Below are 22,746 nucleotides of genomic sequence, written 5' to 3'. Positions count from 1 at the left end.
TTCTTTAACTGTTAATAATAATAATAATGCCATGAATTCACATCTCATCTACAATTTATCTTTTGTAAGAAAAAAAATATAATAATTCTAGTATAACCTATCATCTTCCAATATGAGTTTTGAATCAGAACACATCTTCATCTCCTCTACAACTTTGCTACAATTTGATAGGGAGAATAGTTTTAAGACTCTTTGAGTTTTGAATCTACCTTCAGCAGCACCTTTCTTCAGTTCTCTGTATTTATTTAATGGCATCAGTATAGAGATCACTTTGACAATTTAATGCAGCTAAAATATCATAACCTCACAATTCAAGCAGAAAGATTTTATGTCTGCATTACTGAAAGGAATTCGATCCACAGAAAACACCTTATGAATCTCGAAGTGGTTTAGGCCACATTATTGATGTTAAAGATACATAGATCAGACTAACAGAGATCCAACCATTACAGTCACAGCTTCTCCCTGAATGCATACACGCTGAGTCTCCTCCACAAGTTGAAGGTCCAATCTTCCACCTCTTGGAGAAGCCTGGTTTGGTTTACAGTAGAGATTAAATACATCGGCATGAACAGTTTCTATTTTAGAAAGAGGATGATACCATGTAAGCGATGAGGTTTGTTTTCCCCAGCTTTTTGCTCCAGTAGGGGGCTAGAGCACAATGTGCGCTTCCACAAACAGGATCCTGAGATGTGAATTTATATGAACAAGAGAGAGAAATTAATTTCTTATACATCATAAAACCACACAACCCAAAACCAAGATCATATCTCAGTTAATCAGATTCATTCTTATGTACATGCATGTGCAAATACATATCAATCATAAGCAACTGGACATGAATGCTATCAAATTCAACCAATGCATTGAAACCTACAATGAAAAAGTTATTTTCTTCCAGAGAAAAAGAATCAACATGTTAACAACACCACATTGCAGGAACAGTTCCATGGTTGTTTGAACATGCTGGTTTATCATTTAAATTTAAATCAAGTTTGAGCAAATGATGAAATGGAAATGAAAAACAGGTCCTTTACTTACAGAGAAAGTGAAAAAAGGTCAATGGGCATAGCATGAGCACGGGCTAGTCACTACAAGAAGAACAAGAAGAAAAGGAAAGATGATGCATTTCTGAAGAGGTCAGTATTAAAAGTTCAAATCGATACTTCTCAAAAACCTACATGTGCAACCTCCTCATTATTTATATGAGTGTAGAATGAGGCTACCTCAAATTTGATCTACATTCTTCCAACACCCTCACACCAAATCATGAGATCTGAACTTCATTTACCTATACAATAACTTGTTCAAAATATGAATGAAGTCATAAACTATTATTGTATTAGTTCATGTGTTTTTCTTATTATGAGAACAGAATCAGTGGAATATCATATCCTTTTAATGCCTAAAATCCTCAAAGTATGTAGAACAGAATCAGTGGGGTGAGTCATTGATTTTCAACATGTCAACCATCATAACACATATGGATTCACCTTTAAGCACATAAGACATTAACATTAAATTACAATTTCTACAAGTTTGACATGAAAGAATTGTCGAAGAAAAAGATTGTTTTGTCATCCTCTGTTGCCATCAGGACTGTTCCTCAATTGTAAGAGGAAGATGATAGTTTCCCCATTATACATGACTTCCCTCGGATTGTTTTGTCATCCTCTATTGCCGTCAGGACTGTTCATCAATTGTAAGAGGAAGATGTTAGCTTCTCCATTATACATGAGTTCCCTATTAATACTTCCCAAGAAGACGCTTTTATGCATAAAATGTGCAGCCTTCTAGTATTTATGACGTGCTCTCATTTGCATATGCCCACTATGAAGATTCAGATTCTAATTTCTTTATTCATAATCACATCACTACACTATCCTTTACAGTCTCGCTTAATCAAGATCATAAGAGAAAGGTAAAAGATGTGTAAAAGGAAATCATTGGTGATCTATCCAACATAATCCAGTTCTACTCAAGGGCAAAGCTTGCTAATGTTCACAATCCTCATTAGTAGATCAACCACATATGATGGTTAACAAGTAATTTAGTGAAATGTTGACTAGAGAGGATTTAGAAGTCATAGGATAAGAAAAAAGGAAAAACAAACATGAGGAAATCACTATGCCCTTTAAATAGCCTCTCTCAAGTACATGAAGAAATAAAATCCAAACATAGAAGGAAAAAGGAAATCCTTAGTTTTCATTTTGTTAACTGAATGAAATACTGATCAGAAATTGACTAAGGATTATTATAGATATTCCATAAAGGGCTAGTTTAGAATCAATCATGTCATGACCTATTTCTCGAGATTCTATACTTTCTTTTTCTGTGTGATTCTTGAATAAGGATGATATTAATGTGCAAATTGGTATTAGTTTCCACAGTCGAAAAGGCATCTTCACCTTAACATTACTAGATGTATTGTTGTAAAAAGTCAGAGAAGTGGTTGCTAACAATTAATATGATTCTGAAATGTGGTCATCAGTACTTGCTATCAACACTTGTGGCTGGTGGATAGGATTAGAAGAGAGAATCCAGAAAACGAACACAATGCCAATATGATGATGCTCTTGATGTATTTTATCTTCATGCATCAAAGCTGAGAACAAAATGGCATAGATATGACGACCAAAACCAAGCATAAGTGCAACTAATAGCCTTAATAATCTTATGGTATATCTATAATGTGGAGAACATGAATCTTGTAACTAGTTTGCATGACATATGCAAAATTATTGAAAGTTAATGTCATTATCGGTTTATATATTGGTCAAAGAGGAATGAATGATACAAAATGCCACCATATAATGATGGTGGATGCACAACCTACCATATAATGCCACCATTTTTGGGCCCCACATCCACAAGAAATAAAACCCTTTCTTGCTTCAACCTTAAGAGAGGAACCAATGACTTGGAATACAGCATTACTTCCATTTTTTCTTTTTTTTATTCTTCAGGTGAGAAGCATGCAAAGACAATCAATTTCTATGATGAGCTTCAAGTATCTACCCAGTAAATCTCAGACATATAGAAACTCTGGCAACAAATACATGTGCCTCTAATTGTGTACAGACATAAAATGTCTCAACAGTAAATGGCAGCAATATGCAGTTGCATTGACCCCAATAGTAGTGTTCTGAATCAATCAAACAAGTGGATAAATTCACATGTCTTTACATCAATTACCTCATTGATTCCAAACTTTGGGCAGAAGAAACGAGTAAAAATGTCATATTCAGATCCTGGAGGGGCAGGTGCAGTTACAATAAGGCCTCTTCCAGCACACTTCTGTATCTCATCAAAGTTTGGATGTAAATCAACGACTTCCTTTCCTGAAGAAAGTTCTACCTACCAAGTGAAGTTCAATTCTCTATGTCAATGAAATCTTTTCCAATATACCATAACTTCCTTAAGTGAAACAGCAATTAAGCATAAGATACATTCGACAACACCAAAAAAAGGTGGATACAAACCTAGCATAAAATTTCCAGAAAATTTGCTTTTATTGTATATAAAGCATGACAGATTTTAGAGGTAGTTCAGTCCTGCAAGCAATGGAATTGTTCTTAATAACAAACAGACAGGTGGTCCATTGCACAAGAAGCTCCTGCCAATACGGGATCGGATCAATGTATGTCAGCCTTACCTCTACAAGTAAATAGGTTGTTGCTATGACTCAAATGAACTACAAAGGAGCAACCATATTATTGGACAAGGCTTGCTGTTAGTTGTTCAATATATAAGTGTAGCAATTCAATATCAAATTTTAAAATATGACAAGTGATGGTTACTAGGTATCAAGGAAGGTTACTCAGATGTCTATCAAGAGATAAAAGAAAAGATGCACACAATGAGATCATGACTGGTCTCTGTTTTCTGAACGTTGACTATCGATGCACCATTTAGTGTCTCCGTAATTGATGGCATCTCTGCAGCATTGCATCCTCCCACTGGAACCACCGGAAAATCCAATTCAATAGAAAACTTCTCCCCAGCTTCGTTTATCGCCACATTTGGTGTACCCAAAAGATTGGATCGGATGACTTTCTTGGCTGTCAAAATTCCAGATTCTGTCACAAACTCAATCACTGTGCTGCTCACAAGACCAGATGTCCAAAGAAAATGTGCAGCTGCTAGAGTTGCATGTCCACAAAGCTTCACCTGCCAAAAAGGAAACACATATTAAGTTATCAAGAGAGAACATGTCTAAAGCTGCTTAAGAAACTCAAAATTTCTAAGCTGCTTAAGAATTCAATGAGTAGAACACGTCTAAAGCCTAGGCCTTTTACAAATCAAACCTTGCATCACTGTTGCACACTTACATGTTGGAAGCGTGGAAATCTGAGTTTAGTTTTCAGCATGAACGAGCATCATTTCAGAGAAAATCATGTCATTTTTCATACTCAAATTGAATGCAATTGATAGGATGCATGTGATTGATGGATCATATGTGATACATGAAAAACCAATTAATGTTGAGGGGTTAAATGTGCAATTAATGACTCCACGAAGACACATATAAAGACTAGAAAGGAATGTGTTGATAATGAACACTTCTTCCACCCGTGGACGGTCTCCAGCCCTTTACCTGACTTGTAATTGGATGAAACGGTGGCCCCTGAATCGGGTCCCACAGGGTCCCATCACCAGAAGACAACCGAAGCATCAAATGCGTAGAAAGAGCATGGTATAGGACAAAAGACCAAGGGCGAAGAGTAACCTCGGCGACGGGAGTGAACCACCGGAGACTAAACCGGGGAGGGGAAGCGCCGTTACTCGGACCATCCGATCCAGCACCGACGGCGGAGATGGCGCGGGAGAGAAAGCAGGTCTCCGAGATGTTGAACTCGCTGGCGACCGACTGCATCCACTCGTCGCCCACCTCCACCTCCGGCGACGAGGAGTCCAGGAGGCACACTGCTGCGGGATTCCCCTTAAACGGTGACCTAGTGAAGGCGTCTATCTGAACAACACAGTAATCGAGTTCCTTGATCGCAGCAGATTGCGAGCATCAAACTGGGACTGGGGAAAGAGAGGATGGAGTAGCTCACCACAGCGTACCTCACCGCTCTTTTCGCCATTGGAGCAAGAAACGGAGGCGTCGTCGAAGCTGGAACTTTGAATTGGGAGCCGAAACGTGAAAGACGAAACGTGCTTGAATCTGCGGCAGCGAAGTCAACAGCTTGGCCGCCAAGAAAGTAACCCAAATGTGGCCGAGTTGGCACAACAAAATATAACTTAATATAAGTTTTAGGAATTTATGATCATCTAATTAAATATATTAGAGGATTATATAATAACTATAACCTAAATCGACGATTAAAGCGATTTCGATAGAAAAACCGATTCGTAAATCACTTTAACTTGTGATCAAGCAGGATGTAGTTAAAGCAAGTCTATGAAAGCAGTTTGCAGTTATGATGGAAATTAGAATGTAAACGTAAACTGAAATATGATGTTCGTACGATAAAACTGATTTACGTCTAAACGTCGATTCGGAAAATACTGAACTTTGAAACACGATCGTAAATCCGTAGAAGGCAGTAAGCTATTGAGGAGGTTTGCAATAAAGATAATATTCTCAAAGTAAATGCAAATCAGAGAGCACCACAATTTTAGAGTGGTTCAGTCAATCTTAACCTACATCCACTTCTGGCTTCCTCCTTTGACAAGGTCATCGACATCCACTAGAGGCCTTCCTTCAATAGGCGAAGGCCAACCACCTTTTTACGGTTTCACTCCGTTTGACGGGCTTAGGAGACAACCCTTACAAACTTTTCTCTCTTCTCTTGAAAGATCAAAACTTGGAAGAAAAGAGGGAGGAGAACTTCTAGACTTTACAACACTTTTGAGCTCTAAAATCGCAGAGTAAGATCAAGCTTTCGGTGTCTTTTGGGTTGCCCTTTCATTGCTAAAAGGGTGGGGTATTTATAGGCCCCAACCCAATTTGAATTTCGAGCTCAAAACTATCATCTCCCGGAATTCTGGGGTTTGGCGATTGCACCGCTTGACTGGGGCGGTTGCATCGCCTGGCAGAACTCGAAGACTGAGCCTCTAGGCGGTGCCACCTCCTGTCAGGGGCGGTTGCACCTCCTGCCAAAGCTCGGAGACCGAGCTCAGGCGGTTGCACCTCTGTCAGAGGCGATTGCACCGCTCAGCTAGAGCTCGGAGACTGAGCCTTGGCGATGCCATCGCCGACCTATGCGGTGCCACCTGGCCAAGTAATCTGGGTCCGAATGGGCTGATCCATTCGACCCAATTGCCCCAAGATTAAGTTAATGGGATCACCTCCCATTTCTAACTTAATCATCGTGCTAACTACGAATTTCTTAAGGCATTTACTGTAACTTGCTCCGGTGCGTCAATTGCTTCTTCCGACGAGCTTCCGGCGAACATTCGGCGATATTGACATCATCGTCAAAATCCAAGATTAACAACTTAGAGAGAGAGAGCTTTCACGACGTGCCAGAGATTATGATTTGACAGCATTTACCTCCTGATCTGGTTATACTTATAATTTTTTATGTAAGAAGAGATTTTTGTATCTGATTTAATTAATAAATTCATTTTTCTTTTGAAAAAAACATACTTGCAAAATGCTTACAATATAAAATAAAGAATAACATTATTACATTTGTGTATAAAATGGCCACTTATCAGATCCTAATCTTTTAATCTCATCACTTGCACAAGTATTATAACACCTTTGATTACATGTTAGCCTCTGAAGATTCTTATCTCTTATCAAAATCATGTCTGATTACATATCGTTTGGATTCTCATATATTCAGTCAATGATCGATTAATCTTTAGGGCAAATATATGTGATTATTCAATTCGTATAGAAAGGACAATTGTTACTTTAAATGGGCATATTGGACATTAGATTAATGACTTGTGTTTCATGTAATAAGAACTTATATAAAAATTAATCTTCATTCAACCTCCAAAACGTACGTAAAAAATGACTTAAAAATCATGTAAAATCATTTTTTATCATAAGTAGAATAATTCTTACGGGTTCATTTAACTCCTTGCTGATATGTATATGTATACATATACATATATATATGTATATGTATATATAGAGTATTTTTCAAACAATTATCCCGTTTTATTTTTTCCAAAACCATACCCTATTTCACAAAATACCAAAATTACCCCTCTCTCACTACCCTTCACCGCCACCGAACCTGTCGCCGCTCATCGCCACCCACTCTCCACCCGCCGCCGACCTAGGAAAGGGGAGGAAGGGGGAAGGGAGGAGACGACAAGGAAGGAGGGAGGAGGAGAAGGGGAGAGGAGGAGAGGGTAAGCGGCCAGGAAAGAGGGGAGAGGAGGAGGAGGGGGAAGAACGGGTGACATGAGAGAAGAAAGAGAGGCGGGCAACGGGTGAGGAGGAGAGGATGGGCGACAATAGAAGAGGAGGGAGGACGGAGAAATGTGGGATGCGAAGGCAGTGGGGACGGTGGAAGAGGGACGGAGGGGCAGTTTGGGTAATTTCTGAATTAAGAAATATGATTTGAAAAAAATCAAAATGAGGGTATTGTTTGGGAAATACCCAAATACGAAATTTTTTTAAAAAAGTACCCATATATATATATATATATATATAAGAGATTTTTTTAATTTAAAGTATATTGGATATTAGATTAATGTGTTGGCCTCTAAGCCTATAGTTCACTCTGCAAAAGCTTCATTCCCATTCCTTTGCTTCCATCTCCAAAATTATTTATACTGTACGGATTTTGTTACATGCAAATTGACTTATATATAAATAAACTATTTCCAAAAATATAACTGCAGACAACCATCAAAGTTGTTTAGATTCGTGCAAACATCTCGAACTGATACAAACCACATTTAATAATCCAAGTTTCATTTAAAAAAAATAAAATTTCTATCATTTCATTAAATAGTTTACAACATAAATTCGAATCTAACATTTAAGATCAGATAATTGTGCACTTATCATCAAAATGTTAGAGACTTGCCAAAGATGAGGACGGAAAGGGAGAGTGTAACCAACGATTCAACAACATGATGCAAACTTGAAGACAAAGATTTCTAATCAAGGGGAAAAAAAGAACGACAAAAAAAAGAATATAATGGAAAAAGAAGAGCAACCGATTGTCATACACGAACCTCAACAGATTCAACGAAGACGAAGACGCTCGAAAGATCGATCGACCGACAATCGCCGGCGGATCCACTTCAGGCGGCCGTCTCTTCTCTGGCGTATACCGCACCAAGCCAAGAAGCAAATGAGGAACCCTAACGCCACAGCCCCAATACCTCTACTCCAAGCCCAAGCCCTGTTGTTCTTGAACCCCAGAAGCGTGACTCCAACCGCCAGCTCCTTCTCAGGGGCCATCCCCAGTGCCGCCGCTACCGCCATGGATACGAGAAGCCCGATCAGACCTCTTCCTCTACCCCTTCGTCGCCGGCCCCATCCCCCAAACCATCCGCCGGATCCGTAGCCCCAGAGCCCTCGCCGTCCTCCGCTCCCGTTCCCTCCGCCCGCCACGAGTTGTAGGATCAAATCCACTGGATCCGCCCGCGGAGGCCCGAGGAACTTTGCGGCGAAGGAGACGGCGGCGCGCCGAAGCGCCTCTGGTCCGGTGGCGATCCATCGCCTTCTGCTTCCTCTTCTTTTTCGGCCCTTCGCTCCGCCGAGTCCGAGGACGGCGGGAGGCGCCACATTGCGGAGGAGAAGCCTGGGTTGGATCGCGATGAGCGGCGGCGGATGGAGCACGGAAAGCATCGTCTGGTGTCGATGGCAACGGTATGTTTTGAGTTTTACGTTCTACTATTTTCGGTGGTTCAAAAAGGACCTCCAAAGGAAAGGAAAGGAAAATAGAAAATAGAGGAGAAAGCGGAGGAATTTGATGACCCAAACGTGGTTCCCCACCGCGTACCCAAATTCCTACCCGTTTCTGGTCGGCCACTCATGAGCCTGATTAATGGATCGGAAAATGGGACCCACTTTGGGACCACAAAAATCGTCAACAACAAGGCAGGTGGCGTCGTGGGCGTTCTTACATCAATGTTATTATATGAATTAATGTTTTAGTATTACTAGTTCATGAGCGAACAGTTACTAAAGATTCAGGTATTTCTACGAGCACTACCTGCCTTATCATCGGGTCCATTATAGAAAAGCTTATTATGCTGGTGATTCTGAATAGTTGCAATGAGTTCGTTTACAGGTTGCCAAGTTTTCATGTATGGTTCGTTTTCCTTAATATTATTTTAGTGTATGTGAATGTTTCATTTGCATATTCTGTGCTCAGGTATGCTAAGCCTCTGAAAGCTTGCTTGCTCAAATGTTACATTGTTTTGATAAATATCTGACTGATAATTATTCACATTTATGTTCTCATAAGTCATAAAGACCATAATCTTTTCCTCAAATAATGGAATTCTCTATAACATGCTGAACATTTATACATAAATAAAAACAATTGGTCTATTTGCTCATATTTGTATATGGATAATATAAGTTAAATGTTAATAAGCATTAATGTGAAATTGGTGGATGTAAACATATTTGAATGTATGATTAAATTATGTGCTGGTTGTCTAGATAGAGTGTAAGTGTAGTGCTTGCAATATTTCAACATTCTTAATCTGCATTTTGCTTTTCAGCATGCATTTCTTCTTTTATTCCTCTATAATTCACTGGGTGTCCAGATACCTCTTCTTGTGATGCTTTGTATTGCCAATTTGAAATTCTTAATATTATCATGATGTAATATATTTCTCATGCATAAGGAGTTTTTGTGTTTTAGAATTCCTGATAGAACCTACAATACTGATGCATGAGCTTTTGAAATCCACAAAAAATTCAAATCTTCCAGGTGAAATATATAATTATAGTTACCATGTAACTGTAAAATTCAGATTGCTGTGTGATTTGTATTACATGAAACGAATCCTGAAATCAATAAAAAATTTTGGATAAATCCTGAGTCTTTTGACTTGTTTTCATCGTTTGATGGTTATAATCATATATATTTAGAAGTTACAATGTTAAGCATCTTCTCATTATAATCATAGAAGTCTATGAGTCGAGGTATTTATTTCCCTCGACATGCTTGAGTCTAGTTTTCGACATTTTACTAATAAATTATCCTGTATTCTTTTGTATTTCTACAGTAAGAATAGAAAGATACATTTGATTTTCAGGCCATTTTCTGCCTATGCAATGCAATTTAGTTACAATTTGAGTATCTGCTTAAAGGCTGCTCTCCTCCTTCCAGATATTGGTGTTATTGTTAAATGTGTATCTCTTGGTTTACTAGTCACAAAACAATTGATGTAGTGGAGCTTTTGGATAATGTCAATTTACTTTCCCATACACTGGAAGTGACTGTTTACATTGACATGTAGAAATTTCTGGGTGAATGCTAGGTTTCTTGTTTTGTTGAGGAATTTGAGAAAACCATGTTCTTCTCCCCCAGTATAGATTTTGAATGCAGGAGAAAGTGCATGCAAGTATTGCATCAACCAAGGTTCTGCACATCCATCTCCTGGAGAACAAAATATAAGATGATTCCCACAGCCCACATGCATGCATTCTGCCTATTCCAGCCTCTTTGTTCCTTCTTATTAATGTTAGTTTCCCTTGCAGGGCACTGATGGCTGCTACTTGACTACTAGGTTTTCCAGATTCCATGCACTTTCTCACCACTTATAGCTAGCTCAGGAACATAAAAGCAGTTTCTCCTACCAGGAGAATATCAAGCTTTGTTGGATGGAAATGTAGCTCTCAAGACCCCATGCACCATGTCATATACATACCAGGAGGAGCACACTTTTATCCACATGAACGCCATGATTGATGACACCCCAGTTGTGATGATGAATACCTTCCTTCTGATCTACCATGAAACAGACTAAATTATCCATCACAGCGTGTTTTCATAATCCCAAGGCGCTGCAGACACTGAAGCTAAGCCTCATGCATGCTTGTCCAGTACAATGCTAGCCTAGCAGCTGAATTCTTATTCCTTGAACACACCAGGTAACAGCACAACTTCAGTACCTGGCAAACATGATGAGAGATGTAGGGTTTTATCTGTCTGGGGATCATGCTTGCCAGGAGACCACCACCACATTAAAAGACCAGAAATCCTGGTCCATGTTCTGATGCACGCAAGTGTTGCAGCTCAGCTGTCCTTCCTATATGCCTAATGATATGATAAAATACCTACTGCAACCAGTTGTTCAGGATAAATGTGATGTGTCAAACAGCACTTTCCAATATCTTCATATTAAATTACGATTATGAAGCAAGGCATTGTCCGGTAACAGTTGATCTAACTTAAAACTATGCCACTTGGTTAAGTCTTTGCTGGTTATACCAGAAACCTGAAGATGTTATACTGAGGAAGATAAGAACAGTAGATTTGCATATGCCAGTTGTTCTTAATTATAATGAGTTCAGGTCACCTTATTTTATATATTGTGAATTTTCATAGCATGTCCTTTTAGACTGGAAAGACAAAGAAAGAGAAATGGTTCTCTCACCCACTTTGTTACATGTTATAGTGCTCACAGATTTTAGGTGATGATTTCATGAAATTTTTAGCCACAGTTGGTGAGAAGATATAGGGAAAAGAAGTCTGGTTTGAGAAATACTTTCAATGGAATTTGGACACATCAAGAGGGTGGGTGACCTGGTGTTTGACCAAATGAGTGCCAACAGTGTTTCCCAATAAAGTAGCATCATCATATTTATAATGAGATAGCAGACAACTAATCCTCCTAACATTTCAATTTAGATGATGAATTCAATGATTCAGTTTTGTGTCCTGACATTACTGACTTCAATTTTGAGAAGGAAGTGAAGTTAGTGGTCAAGAATTCCACATCACTTAATTAGGGAGCCACCAAACTATTTCCCAAGAGAAGAAGAGAAAAATTGGCATACAACAGTTGTTGGAGTGGAGAGAAGCCCTGCCTTGCACCCTTTCTATCACATAGTGAAGTGGATTGGGATAAGCTAAAAGGAAAAGAAGAAGTTTGAAGGACAACCAGACTGGCAGACATCTGACCACTGGATATGTTTCAAGTCTATCTTGGATTTCAATCCATCCCCTCATCCTTTTGCTTGCAACTTTTGCTGGATAATCTCATGCACTTCTCCTCTCCACCTATTTATTTTCTCTGGGGCCACAAAGTAGTGGATTGATCAGCTACCATTGGGGCCCATATGCCTGTTTTATGCACAAGCCTCTCACCTGCTCCCATCCCTTGCCATTGCCTATTAATAGGCAAAGAAGTTGTAAAAGAGAGCAAGAATGAGCACTTGAAACAGAGAGAGAGCTGTGGAGTGGATCGGGACTGCTGGTCCCTACCTTGTTTTATTACTTCAACAACTTGGTGCTAGTGCTGATGGCTGTGGAGGTGGAAGATGATGTTTTCTTTGCAGATCTTGCTAAGCAGATTGCTCTGCTAATTATGGATGATGAGGAAGAGTTCCTAGTGCATTACCCTCAGCTTCCTGTTCAGGTTGGTTGCCTGTTTCCTCACTAATCTTTTTGAGCTGTAACACCCTCAGGTGATCATAGGAGGATAGCAGAAGATGTCTGCCGTGAGATCTTTCACTGCTTTTGCTCTTTTTTTCCCTTCTTTCTCTCTACTTCTCTCTCTTGTTTCACTAATTGTTAAAAAACCACTCAAACCAGGAGTTTTGAGGTGCTCGAATCAGTTTGGACCAGCCGATGTTATTCTCAATCTATTACTCAGGCAAGCATAGTATTTGAGTGTAATGTGCATGATGCTAATAATAAATCTATCCTTGTGGTTTGCTTGGGGGACTGTATTGTTGCTCTGGGCACCAGAAAGAACTTGGTTTCTCACTTGCAGACAATGCATCGAGTTGTCTATATACTTCACATCCCTCCTGAGGCATGTACTAAATTTGGCATGCCTCAGTTGTTTCTGCAAACTATGCAGTCCTCATCCTACTACTCACTGGATGTGGATCCTTTTTAATTACTAATTTTCATTTGAAAGATCTAATTTCCAGATTGTAATCTTGTGTAGGTCATGACAGAGACCCATCTGAAATAGAGCTGGATAATAATTGAAGATCTCAAATTGGATAACTATTGGAAATTTAATACTGTAGCCAATACACATCCAGTTAAAGCTCTCTCTCTCTCTCTCTCTCTCTCTCTCTCTCTCTCTCTCTCTCTCTCAATAAACAAGTCACCTAACAGTCCATGTTAATGCTCTTATCAAGTAATACTTCAAATATTTTGTATTCACCAGTGATTCATAGTTATAGTAATTAAAGAGGATCTCAATTTTGACTCTGTGACCAACACAAATCCATCTTTAAGTTTTCTGTCCATGTGAATGCTCTTATCAAGAATTAGTCTATGTTCTATATTCAGCAGGAGCTTATAATCCTTTACCTTTCAGTCACCACCTGTTCAATCACTTAGTCTTGGAAGTATACGATATAACCTCACCACAAATCATATGTTAATAAATGCAATTACTACAAGATGATGAGTTGCTGTTCTCACAGGAGCATCCTTGCATGCCTCAAATCATGATTCCACCACCGCAAAGCTATCAGATGGCTTACAGAAGGGAGAGCAAAGGAACAGGAGTCTTCATCCCATGCTCTACTGCACCAAGAAAGAAGAACAGGCCAAGGAGGCCCTCACCCTCTCCACCTGACAGTAACCCCCATAGGCAGCTGGGCAAGTCTGCAGCTGTGGTTTCTCATGTCACCGGCAACAATCTCATATACAGCAATCATTACCGTAACTCAAGTGTGCTAAAGAAGCAGACACAGAAGTATCAAATGATCTCTGGCTCATACTAACTTCTCTACAATGCCATGGTACAATGTGAAGCTAAAAATAACACTATTCCATCCGGTGATCTACTAGTGAAGAAGGCTTAAAATAAGCTTCCAGCCTCTTCAATGAATTGTATAGTGCCTGAAACTGATGGAGTGTAGCTTGGTGGAGTGCAGAGCATGGCAATGATCATGTTTTTGAGATGCTGCTGTTGTGATGAGGGTCTTCAGGACCTCCAGAACTGATCAAATCAACAGTGATGTACCAAAAGCTAATGATGCACTCCCTTTTTAATCCAAGTGATGAGTTAGAGACAAGAAGACATCAAATGTGGTGTTCTACTTTAAGATGTCATTATGTATAGAACTCCTGTTCCCATTTACACAAACAAAGTGAAACTTGTCCATATTGATACTTGGAGAATGACAGAAAAGCCTTTCCTTGCATGATGTGGAATGTAGAGGAGATCTTCCACACTGTAGTGTGTACAAACATCATGATATCAAAACAGCAACTGCAGATAACATTGTCATAGCCACCAGGCAAAAGATAGCTTAGTTTATTGTTTTCTTTTCTTTTTCTTTTTTTTTTGTTTTATCACAGGGAATCCATTTGTTTTTGTTCCTATTTAACAAAGTACTTTAAAATATTATTAATTTAAATAAAGATCACACTAACCTGGGAAAGACCAAAGCCCTAAAGGTGTGACATCTCTCAAGGTATTAATGATTTCATGTGGAAAAAATATTATCAACAACTTGCATGACTTCATGAAGAACATGCGAAGGAACAAACCAAAAAGTATACTTCAAGGTATAAAGAATTAATCATAACAAAATCCTTTGTTTGATGACTTCATCTAATTTGGTTCCACCTCTTTGTCTTGCTTATAAAGGTTCAGTTTAAGATATACCAATTGGTTCAATCCAATTGATTCAACAATACAACAATAAGAAGATTAAGAAATATAAATTTCAAAATGTGATAAAACATCAAAGGATTGGTTGAAATGAATTGAAAACAAAAAAATTCAAATCTTTGTGATTCTTAAGTAATATTTGAATTACATCCTTTGCCTTCGAAATGTTTTACGATTCAAGGATACAAAGAAAAGAGAATCAAAAATATAAAATTTATCTTTTATACTTTTTTTTTAATATCATTGAATTTTATCATTTTAAGAAATATAAAATTTTATGTTTCATGCTTTTCTTTTTTTGTATCATTGAATTTTAAGATATCAAGAAAATATATTTAATATAATCAAAATTTGATAAAAAAATGGATGATACATACATACATACATATATACATATACATATACATATATATATACACATATATATATGTATATACATATGTTTATATATATATATATGTATGTATATATATGTATATATATGTAGATATATGTATATTTATATATATACATATACATATATGTACATGTATAGATATGTATATATATACATATATATACATATATATATGTGCATATTAAAAAAAGTGATTTTATGATATGCATTCAAATATTTTTCTTCAAATTATATGGATCTGAATTATCATGAATTCTTTTAATAAATTCGCTCATTTTATCTCAAATGTTAATTAAATTATACATTTTTCCTTAAATATTCATAAATGAAAGGTTGTATTTTTGATGAAATAAATTTGATATAATGATTTAAAAATGAAATTATATACAAATATTAATATTATTTTAAGTTCATAAAAAAGGTTTTTTTATACATATTTTTTCATTTAAAATTCCTCAGTTTCGCCCGTCGTTACCGTCGTTGGAACAAAAAGCAGCTGTCGTTGTATCTCGAGCGCACGCATCTTATAGCGCCCGCGGTGCGGCGTTCCACCGCTCTCCCCTGCCCTTCCTCCCCCCGCTCTTCTTTTCATGATCGGAAGACGGCGCTGCGGACGCCCGGTCGGTCGCGGGCGATCAATTCTCCTTCTTCTTCCCGCATCCCCCCTGGTACCATCGCGTCCTCCTCTTCCCCTTTGCTGAGGGCCACGAAGGCCATGATCCCGGGTACGGACTCCGGTGGCGGTTCCGCCGGCGAAGAGGATCCCTCTCTAGCGAAGCGCGTCGCTGACCGCTACCTGAAGCGCGAGGTGCTCGGCGAGGGCACCTACGGGGTCGTCTTCAAGGCCATCGACACCAAGGCAAATCGGTTAATAGTCTTGCTTTCTAAATTGGATCGTCGATCGTTTAACCGATCGATGTCAACGAACACTCCATTTGATCTCTTGGATCAGGGTTTAGAATCAATGCTTTATCGTCTTGATTGCATAAGATTTTTTGTGTCTGAACCAAAATCTGAACTTACTATACTGAAAGTAAAAAACCACCATTTCCATCAGACCCAACCGAAGCATCAAGATCTGGAGGCCAGATTTCTCTCCACAGACAAGAATACTTGGTGGCTCCAGCAAATGAAGCAGCCAATCATCGATAATTAGGTTTCATATGATTGCCAAGCTAGCACAATTGGGTTCACAGGCTATAACAACAATGAGCCATAATGTCCACCTATTTTAGTTTGGCTATATGGATTTCTTCCCACCATTGACAGGATATTGTTATATTAAGAGCAGTTAGAATTCATTTTATTGTCCCTTAAAAAGGTTTCTCAGGATTTCTTATTCTTCTCCTCACCACTAATCCTTATCTATTCACCACATCCAATTGGGGCATCAATAGGTCTCCATTGTAAATGTTCATATTTATTTGAAATGGTCTTTCCCATTTTGTCTGTTACTAGAGTTCAGGAATTTAAAAGCCTTTTTTTTTTTTTTTTCTGGTACTCCTACACATCCATACCAATATCCTCATCTAAAAAACACTGATTTTTTGTACATTTATTTCATCATAATTTAACTTTGCAAACTGTGAAGCATGGTCATACACTTATGACCTTTAGATATCATTTGTCAAAGAATCCAACAGTTCTCGACTTCTTATCTTATAAGCATTATGCATGGAAGTACTAATAGACGATGAACTTTTACAGACAGGGCAAACAGTTGCAATAAAGAAGATTCGACTTGGACAGTACAAAGAAGGTGTAAACTTCACTGCACTTAGGGAAATTAAATTGCTTAAAGAGCTTAAGGATCCAAATATTATTGAGTTGATTGATGCTTTCCCTCACAAGGGTAATTTGCATCTTGTGTTTGAATTCATGGAGAGTGACTTGGAAGCTGTCATTCGTGATAGAAATATCGTCCTGTCTCTAGCTGACACAAAATCATATCTCCAAATGACCCTAAAAGGACTTGCATACTGCCATAAAAAATGGGTTGTACACAGGTAATTTATCTTCTCTATGTTTTCAATTTTCCTTTTTAACAACTTCTAATCCAAGTGTGCTCATGTATCAGGGATATGAAACCCAACAACCTACTCATTGCTTCTGATGGACAGCTTAAGCTTGCGGACTTTGGTCTGGCACGCATCTTTGGAAGTCCAGATCGCAAATTTACTCACCAGGTTTTTGTTTATTTTTTTCTATGTTCCTAATTGTTTAGATAATGCATTGCAAGCCATTCATATGTAACTATCTTATATCAAATAGATAAGACATGTGTATGGAGACTTAAAATAATCGTGTTAAGAATGAAATGTGCATGAGATGAAGCAAGAACTCCATTTTTGTTTTCGTGTCAGTATACATGTATAACAGATTATGATATTTTTAATCTTGGTTTCTAAGCATGAGTGACAAACTTTCACATTTAACATATGTGGTGTCAAATTCCAACTATACCTCAGATAGATGTATGACATATAATTTTTTTCCTTTCTGGGGTTAAAATTATTTGTATGTCATATAGAGTTTCTAACAGGAGATTATATGGTGACCTTTGTCTTTATATTTGACATCACCAATTTTGACAAAGTACTAAACTTTTGTGCTAATATGCAGTTGTGTGCAACTGTGCATCATATGTGCTATGGGCATGCCTGCTCATCGGGCAGGTTCAGAGAAATTACTGGCTCACCGCAATCGTTTGTTGTTCTTTTTCACCCATAGTTTCACTATATGTATAATGAATCAACTAGACTTACCTGGATGCTTATGGAAGTTCGAATGGAAGACCCAGTCAATCAACTTATAAAGCTCTTTGTTTGGTTACAAATAGGTGATTCCATTTGCATCACACTCATCTCCAGTGTCCTGCCTAAGATAGTGACTATGGGGAATCCACTTTACTACACTACTTGTGCTATCTGTCTCCACTCTCCAGCTGCAACATGCCTATTACCCAGGGTGCCTTCTTCTCATGTGGTTCCCTACACGCACATGATTGTGCTTCTCACCTGGTCCGTACCCACATCCAGGCCATGTTAGCGACTGACTGCAGTCTCCGCCAGCACCATCTGATATGTCTCCTGCGACTCATGTGGTGTTTCTTCAGAACTTAAACCAAAGGGCTGAATCAGATTAGGAATTGCTGATTCCTCAAACTGCAGGAATAGGGTTGGTGACCATGTTTCCCAACCAGATGTGGTTTTGTGTACCTATTCTCATTGTCACAAGCCTGGGAACCAGTGAGAAACATAGTAACAACTGTAATCTAGTGACAAAATTATCTTTTTACTAATATTTGGGCCTATGCAGGGTTTAGGTACTGGAATTGTGTGAATAAAAGGAGCACGAGAGCCCCAAAGGCATGTCAAGAGTGGTATTATTTTTTGTTATTCTATCTGCAATCTGCAATTCCTGGCAAGAAAATTGGTTACATTTCTTTTAGATTAATCCTCGGAGACTTCTTGTCTTCTTCAAACTAGAGACACTTGACAATTTGGCACTAGAACTTGGGTCACTTGACATCCGACAAGTTTGTACTATGGCAATCGTTGTTATGAATTATCCATTGAAAGCGGATCTGAGCATATCTTGTTCATATTATACATTTTGTTTCTACCTGTTGAGTAGAAAATGTATTTTACAAAAGTAATAATCTGTTCACTTCTCTACAGTCTCAATCCAAATATCATTACATATGCTGTTCATATGTCTTGATCAGATCAACTTAACATATGATACCCATTTTACTTTGTAGGTTTTTGCCCGTTGGTATAGAGCACCTGAGCTATTGTATGGGGCCAAGCAATATGGGGCAGGGGTGGATGTGTGGGCTGCAGGTTGTATATTCGCCGAACTTCTCCTTAGACGACCCTTTCTGCAGGTCTGACTAGATTCATTTTCGTTTGCCCTTATTATCTGAATGTGGATTTTTTTTTGAGATACTTCTATTTTACAAGATATATAGCTACAAATTTATTTCTTTTCTAAATCATAGGTTTAAATGAGATTGTGATTCTTTTTTTGTTTGCATTGGCAAACAAAGATCAGATTCCTTCAAATTTTTGCTTCACATTCTTGAAAGTAATGAGGAGGATCCTATCCTTTTTCTGTTGAAGATGTATAAATATGAAAGAACGTTCTTTAAGAGCCAACAGAATGGAAAGCAAAAGAAAAATCCAAACTACAACAACACATCACTATCCAGATCACTATAACCAACTACACACTAAAAAGTGTGAACATATGCTTACACACAAAAAAGAAACCAGCAAATAGATGCAGAATTTGTCATGGCCCAAAGTAGCATACCTCATCAATGAGCACATATTCAATGGAAGATCCAAAAAAGATCATACTATCAATTTTCTTTCCACCAAATCTGGATTTATAACTACAGGTTCTTGGAGATGATCGAAGGAGGCTCTTCTATATGATTCTGTTACTGATATTTGATATTATGCTTTTGTACCCTTTGTTCATGTGATGAAATTTACCTAGAGTCACATTCATTGAAAATTTAGCCATTCAGAATCAAGTTCCTTATGTATAATGCCTGAGTGGTTTTTATTTTCATACTGTGCTGATAAGTTTGTGCTGGTGTGTTGATGGTGTTTTCATAACAAACAATTTTTTTCTCATTTCAGTTATTATTTTAAGTTGGTGTGTCGTGGCACACCGTATCAACCAATACATGCTAATCTGTTCTGATTTTGGTGTAGGTACTAGTACCAGTGTTTTTTATTTTTATTGTATTTCTCTGCTTTTCAAGTAAAATATTATTAAAACAATCATCTTCTTCAGTCATCTATCTATTAGCCTCTTCAACTTTAACAGTCATCTCAGGGATCAAGCATATTGATGGTTATGCACATATTGACTCTTGAGAGGACCTAAAATTCTGGGCCCGTGCAGGTCGATCATAAAAGACAGTATTTGTTTTTCAGGGCTCAAGTGACATCGATCAACTGGGAAAGATTTTTGCGGCTTTCGGGACTCCAAAGCCTTCTCAGTGGCCTGATATGGTGTACCTTCCTGATTATGTTGAATACCAATATGTTCCTGCACCTCCATTGCGGACACTTTTTCCAATGGCTAGTGATGATGCCTTGGATTTATTATCAAAGATGTTCATTTATGATCCGAAGGCAAGAATAACGGTTCAACAGGCTTTAGAACACAGGTGTTTGTGGTTTCATTTGTTGCGGAAGGGATTATACAGCTTTCACTGAGAACTATTTTATCTTGAAATCAGGTACTTCTCATCAGTACCTGCACCAACAAAGCCATCCTTGCTTCCTAGGCCACCTCCGAAGGGAGAATCACAGAATCAGAAGCCTTCAGACTTCAATCCACAGGAAGGGCCTATCGTTTTGTCTCCGCAAAGGAAGCTGAGGAGGGTCACCCTCGACCACGATGGATTGGCGGGAAGCACATTCCGATCCGAAAAGGCTGGTGAGAATGTGAAGGAAGTCAGACATATGGATGGGACTACTAGTCAAAGTGGTAGTATGCCGATGTCAATAGACTTGGGAGCCATGTTTGGCTCCAGACCACCTCCTAGACCAACTTTGAACAGGTAATAAATATTTGTCTTGAAGTATTTATTTCGTACCGTTTAAAGTTAGCAGCTTTAAGAAATAATCATGCAAATATCTTCTTGCTCTTATATTTCTGTGAAATCTCTATCGGCTTTGTAGTGTTGATAGGTCACATCTGAAGAGGAAACTTGATCTGGATGCTGAATTTGATCACCTGTAGCGAGAGCAGACGCATGTGGTGACTCGAGGAACAGTGTTGTAAGTCAAGTTTGAACTTGTCCAGATAGCAGCAGGACCAACAATGGCAATGCAAAAGATGCAGTTGGAATGAAGAGCACTGTTGGATGATACGGTTTCGACGGTGAGTGCAGAACGGAAAAAGAAATATAGGTTTGCATTGAGATGGGTAATTAAATCGATCACGGAGAACAATATAGTTGAAGCAACTTGCTGCTTATTTCGAGCATGTAATTTCATCCAATCCAATTTTTTATCTGTTTTTTCTTTTGACATCTGATAATAGGTCGACATTGCGGTGCTGTGATTACAACTCGTGCTGCCGAGCATAGCTTTCATGGTTAAATTAATTTGATTATTGTTGTGCCGCATCGGATGTATATTTTGAGTTTGTCGTTCGGTTCAATGATCTACTGAGTTAATTATCTCATCATCAGATCGTCACAAGTGGTAGATGTGGACGAGCTAAGAGTGCATGTCGCATCGAATCATCGAGTGGGGCTTCATACATATCATTTTAGGGTTCGATTTTGCTTTATATTGCTGATTATATTGGTCGACGTCATGCATTTAAAGGAGGAAAAATCATACTCTCGCATCGGAGAAGTCGGTAGTGACTTGAATCACATCTATTACCAATTGATACAAATTTAATAAGTTAGATTACTCCATCAGATCATGATAAATGTTATCAGAACTAATATAATATTATCATATTGAGTAGGAAAGGATTATGATAGAATAAATGGAGCCATCGCTGAGTTGGAAATTACTTAAAATATCTCATGCTAAAATTTGATTTTGGAAATAACTTTAATATCTCATACTAAAATTTTGATTAAAATGTTGATTCTCTAGGTTTTAAAATAGGGAAAGTTGTTAAATCTCGAATTTTGACGATAAAATAAATTGATGAAAATATGATATAATGTGCATTTGAGTAATTTATGGTTAACCTCAATCAAGAAAAGGTAAATCAATTGATGCAAGAAGAATCAGACGTTGGGTCGAAGTAGAACATGTTAAAAGATTGAACGTCGGGCCGAAGGATCGGTCGACGTGCCAGAAGAACTTCGTGCCATGAGTTTGGGCATCGGGTCGAAGGATCAAACATCGAGCTAGGGAGATTGGAAGTTGCGAGAGTCAACATACTGATTAGGCAATATACTGAAGGAGAGGACGATGCGCCGAAGAATCGGATGAAGCACCGAATGAACCAATGACATACCAGACAACATAAGATTTGAGTTTATAATCAATTGTATATAGATCGAGTTAGTTTAGGTCTAATTGAGTTGGTATTGAGGTGAAACAATACAGACTCAATTAAAGGCCAACTGTGTTGGGAAATCATGGGGGGCGACATCATATGCGCAGCGGAAGAACAAGAAAACAAAAATCCCCGATTCCCAAAAAGATGTTCGTCGTCGTGCGAAGATTGGTGCGCAAAATCCGCAAAACACAAAACTGCGTATAGAGATTGTGTTACCTAGGGAGATCGTATATCCCTGTTTCCTTGCAGATCCTCAGGAGAGGGTGAAGGAGGTCAAGCGTCCTCCTCTCTAGCGGTGATCCACACAGTAGGGTTGCGACGACGCTCCTCAAAACTCCAGGCCTACTCTGAGGTGGAGAGGGAGAGGAGAATAGGAAGGGCAAGCAAAGACTCTTGCCTATGAGGCTGTGAATCCCTCCTATTTATAGAGATCCCGTGTCAAAAACCCTAATGGGTCCTTTTCCCTAGTGGGTATTGGATCTGCATCCAATAAGACAAGGGCTCCGTCGGATATCTCATATCCGAACCTCTACTCATCGCAA

General features: G+C 38.5%; 2 protein-coding genes and 1 long non-coding RNA gene across 6 annotated transcripts; 2 read left to right on the top strand and 1 right to left on the bottom strand.

Annotated features, from left to right (window-relative positions):
- Positions 1–310: 310 nt before the first annotated feature.
- On the bottom strand, positions 311–5,227 carry LOC135584016 (uncharacterized). 2 transcript variants are annotated; one of them, XM_065168905.1, is made up of 6 exons: positions 5,071–5,227; positions 4,730–4,972; positions 3,859–4,170; positions 3,196–3,357; positions 602–685; positions 311–531 (listed from the first exon to the last, which is right to left on the bottom strand). In XM_065168905.1, exons 2-6 carry the CDS (start codon positions 4,874–4,876, stop codon positions 424–426), a joined length of 813 nt encoding a protein of 270 aa, XP_065024977.1. In that variant the 5' UTR covers positions 4,877–4,972; positions 5,071–5,227; the 3' UTR covers positions 311–423. The 2 variants fall into 2 exon arrangements, with proteins under 2 accessions (XP_065024977.1, XP_009417921.2); XM_009419646.3 differs by having other exon boundaries at positions 5,061–5,224.
- A 2,769-nt stretch (positions 5,228–7,996) lies between these two features.
- LOC135649929 (uncharacterized) lies at positions 7,997–13,692 on the top strand. Of its 2 annotated transcripts, XR_010501431.1 has the most exons (4): positions 7,997–12,525; positions 12,702–12,762; positions 13,063–13,161; positions 13,553–13,692. It is a non-coding gene; the product is annotated as an uncharacterized LOC135649929 (long non-coding RNA). The 2 variants fall into 2 exon arrangements; XR_010501430.1 differs by lacking the exon at positions 13,063–13,161 and having other exon boundaries at positions 13,553–13,688.
- A 1,948-nt stretch (positions 13,693–15,640) lies between these two features.
- On the top strand, positions 15,641–21,302 carry LOC135648290 (cyclin-dependent kinase D-1-like). Of its 2 annotated transcripts, none has more exons than XM_065165791.1 (7): positions 15,641–16,007; positions 16,856–17,154; positions 17,226–17,334; positions 18,912–19,037; positions 20,101–20,336; positions 20,409–20,732; positions 20,863–21,302. In XM_065165791.1, the coding sequence occupies exons 1-7, from the start codon at positions 15,864–15,866 to the stop codon at positions 20,912–20,914; spliced, it is 1,290 nt and encodes a 429-aa protein (XP_065021863.1). In that variant the 5' UTR covers positions 15,641–15,863; the 3' UTR covers positions 20,915–21,302. The 2 variants fall into 2 exon arrangements, with proteins under 2 accessions (XP_065021863.1, XP_065021862.1); XM_065165790.1 differs by having other exon boundaries at positions 20,854–21,302.
- Positions 21,303–22,746: the final 1,444 nt, after the last annotated feature.

Source organism: Musa acuminata, chromosome BXJ3-9 (assembly GCF_036884655.1).
Source record: "Musa acuminata AAA Group cultivar baxijiao chromosome BXJ3-9, Cavendish_Baxijiao_AAA, whole genome shotgun sequence".
NCBI classification, from domain to species: domain Eukaryota; kingdom Viridiplantae; phylum Streptophyta; class Magnoliopsida; order Zingiberales; family Musaceae; genus Musa; species Musa acuminata.
The sequence above is the reverse complement of the archived record's forward strand: the minus strand, read 5'-3'. Positions and strand labels throughout refer to the sequence as shown.

What these genes read in the sequence shown, in the direction of transcription:
- LOC135648290 (XM_065165790.1), top strand. Translation starts at nt 15,864, where the DNA reads ATGATCCCGGGTACGGACTCCGGTGGCGGTTCCGCCGGCGAAGAGGAT. An exon ending in TTAGACGACCCTTTCTGCAG is followed by an intron (nt 19,038 to 20,100) that starts GTCTGACTAGAT and finishes TTTGTTTTTCAG; the next exon opens with GGCTCAAGTGACATCGATCA. An exon ending in CCTAGACCAACTTTGAACAG is followed by an intron (nt 20,733 to 20,853) that starts GTAATAAATATT and finishes TCGGCTTTGTAG; the next exon opens with TGTTGATAGGTCACATCTGA.
- LOC135584016 (XM_009419646.3), bottom strand. Translation starts at nt 5,090, where the DNA reads ATGGCGAAAAGAGCGGTGAGGTACGCTGTG. An exon ending in GGTTCACTCCCGTCGCCGAG is followed by an intron (nt 4,171 to 4,729) that starts GTTACTCTTCGC and finishes CCTTTTTGGCAG; the next exon opens with GTGAAGCTTTGTGGACATGC. An exon ending in CAAAGTTTGGAATCAATGAG is followed by an intron (nt 686 to 3,195) that starts GTAATTGATGTA and finishes TTCACATCTCAG; the next exon opens with GATCCTGTTTGTGGAAGCGC.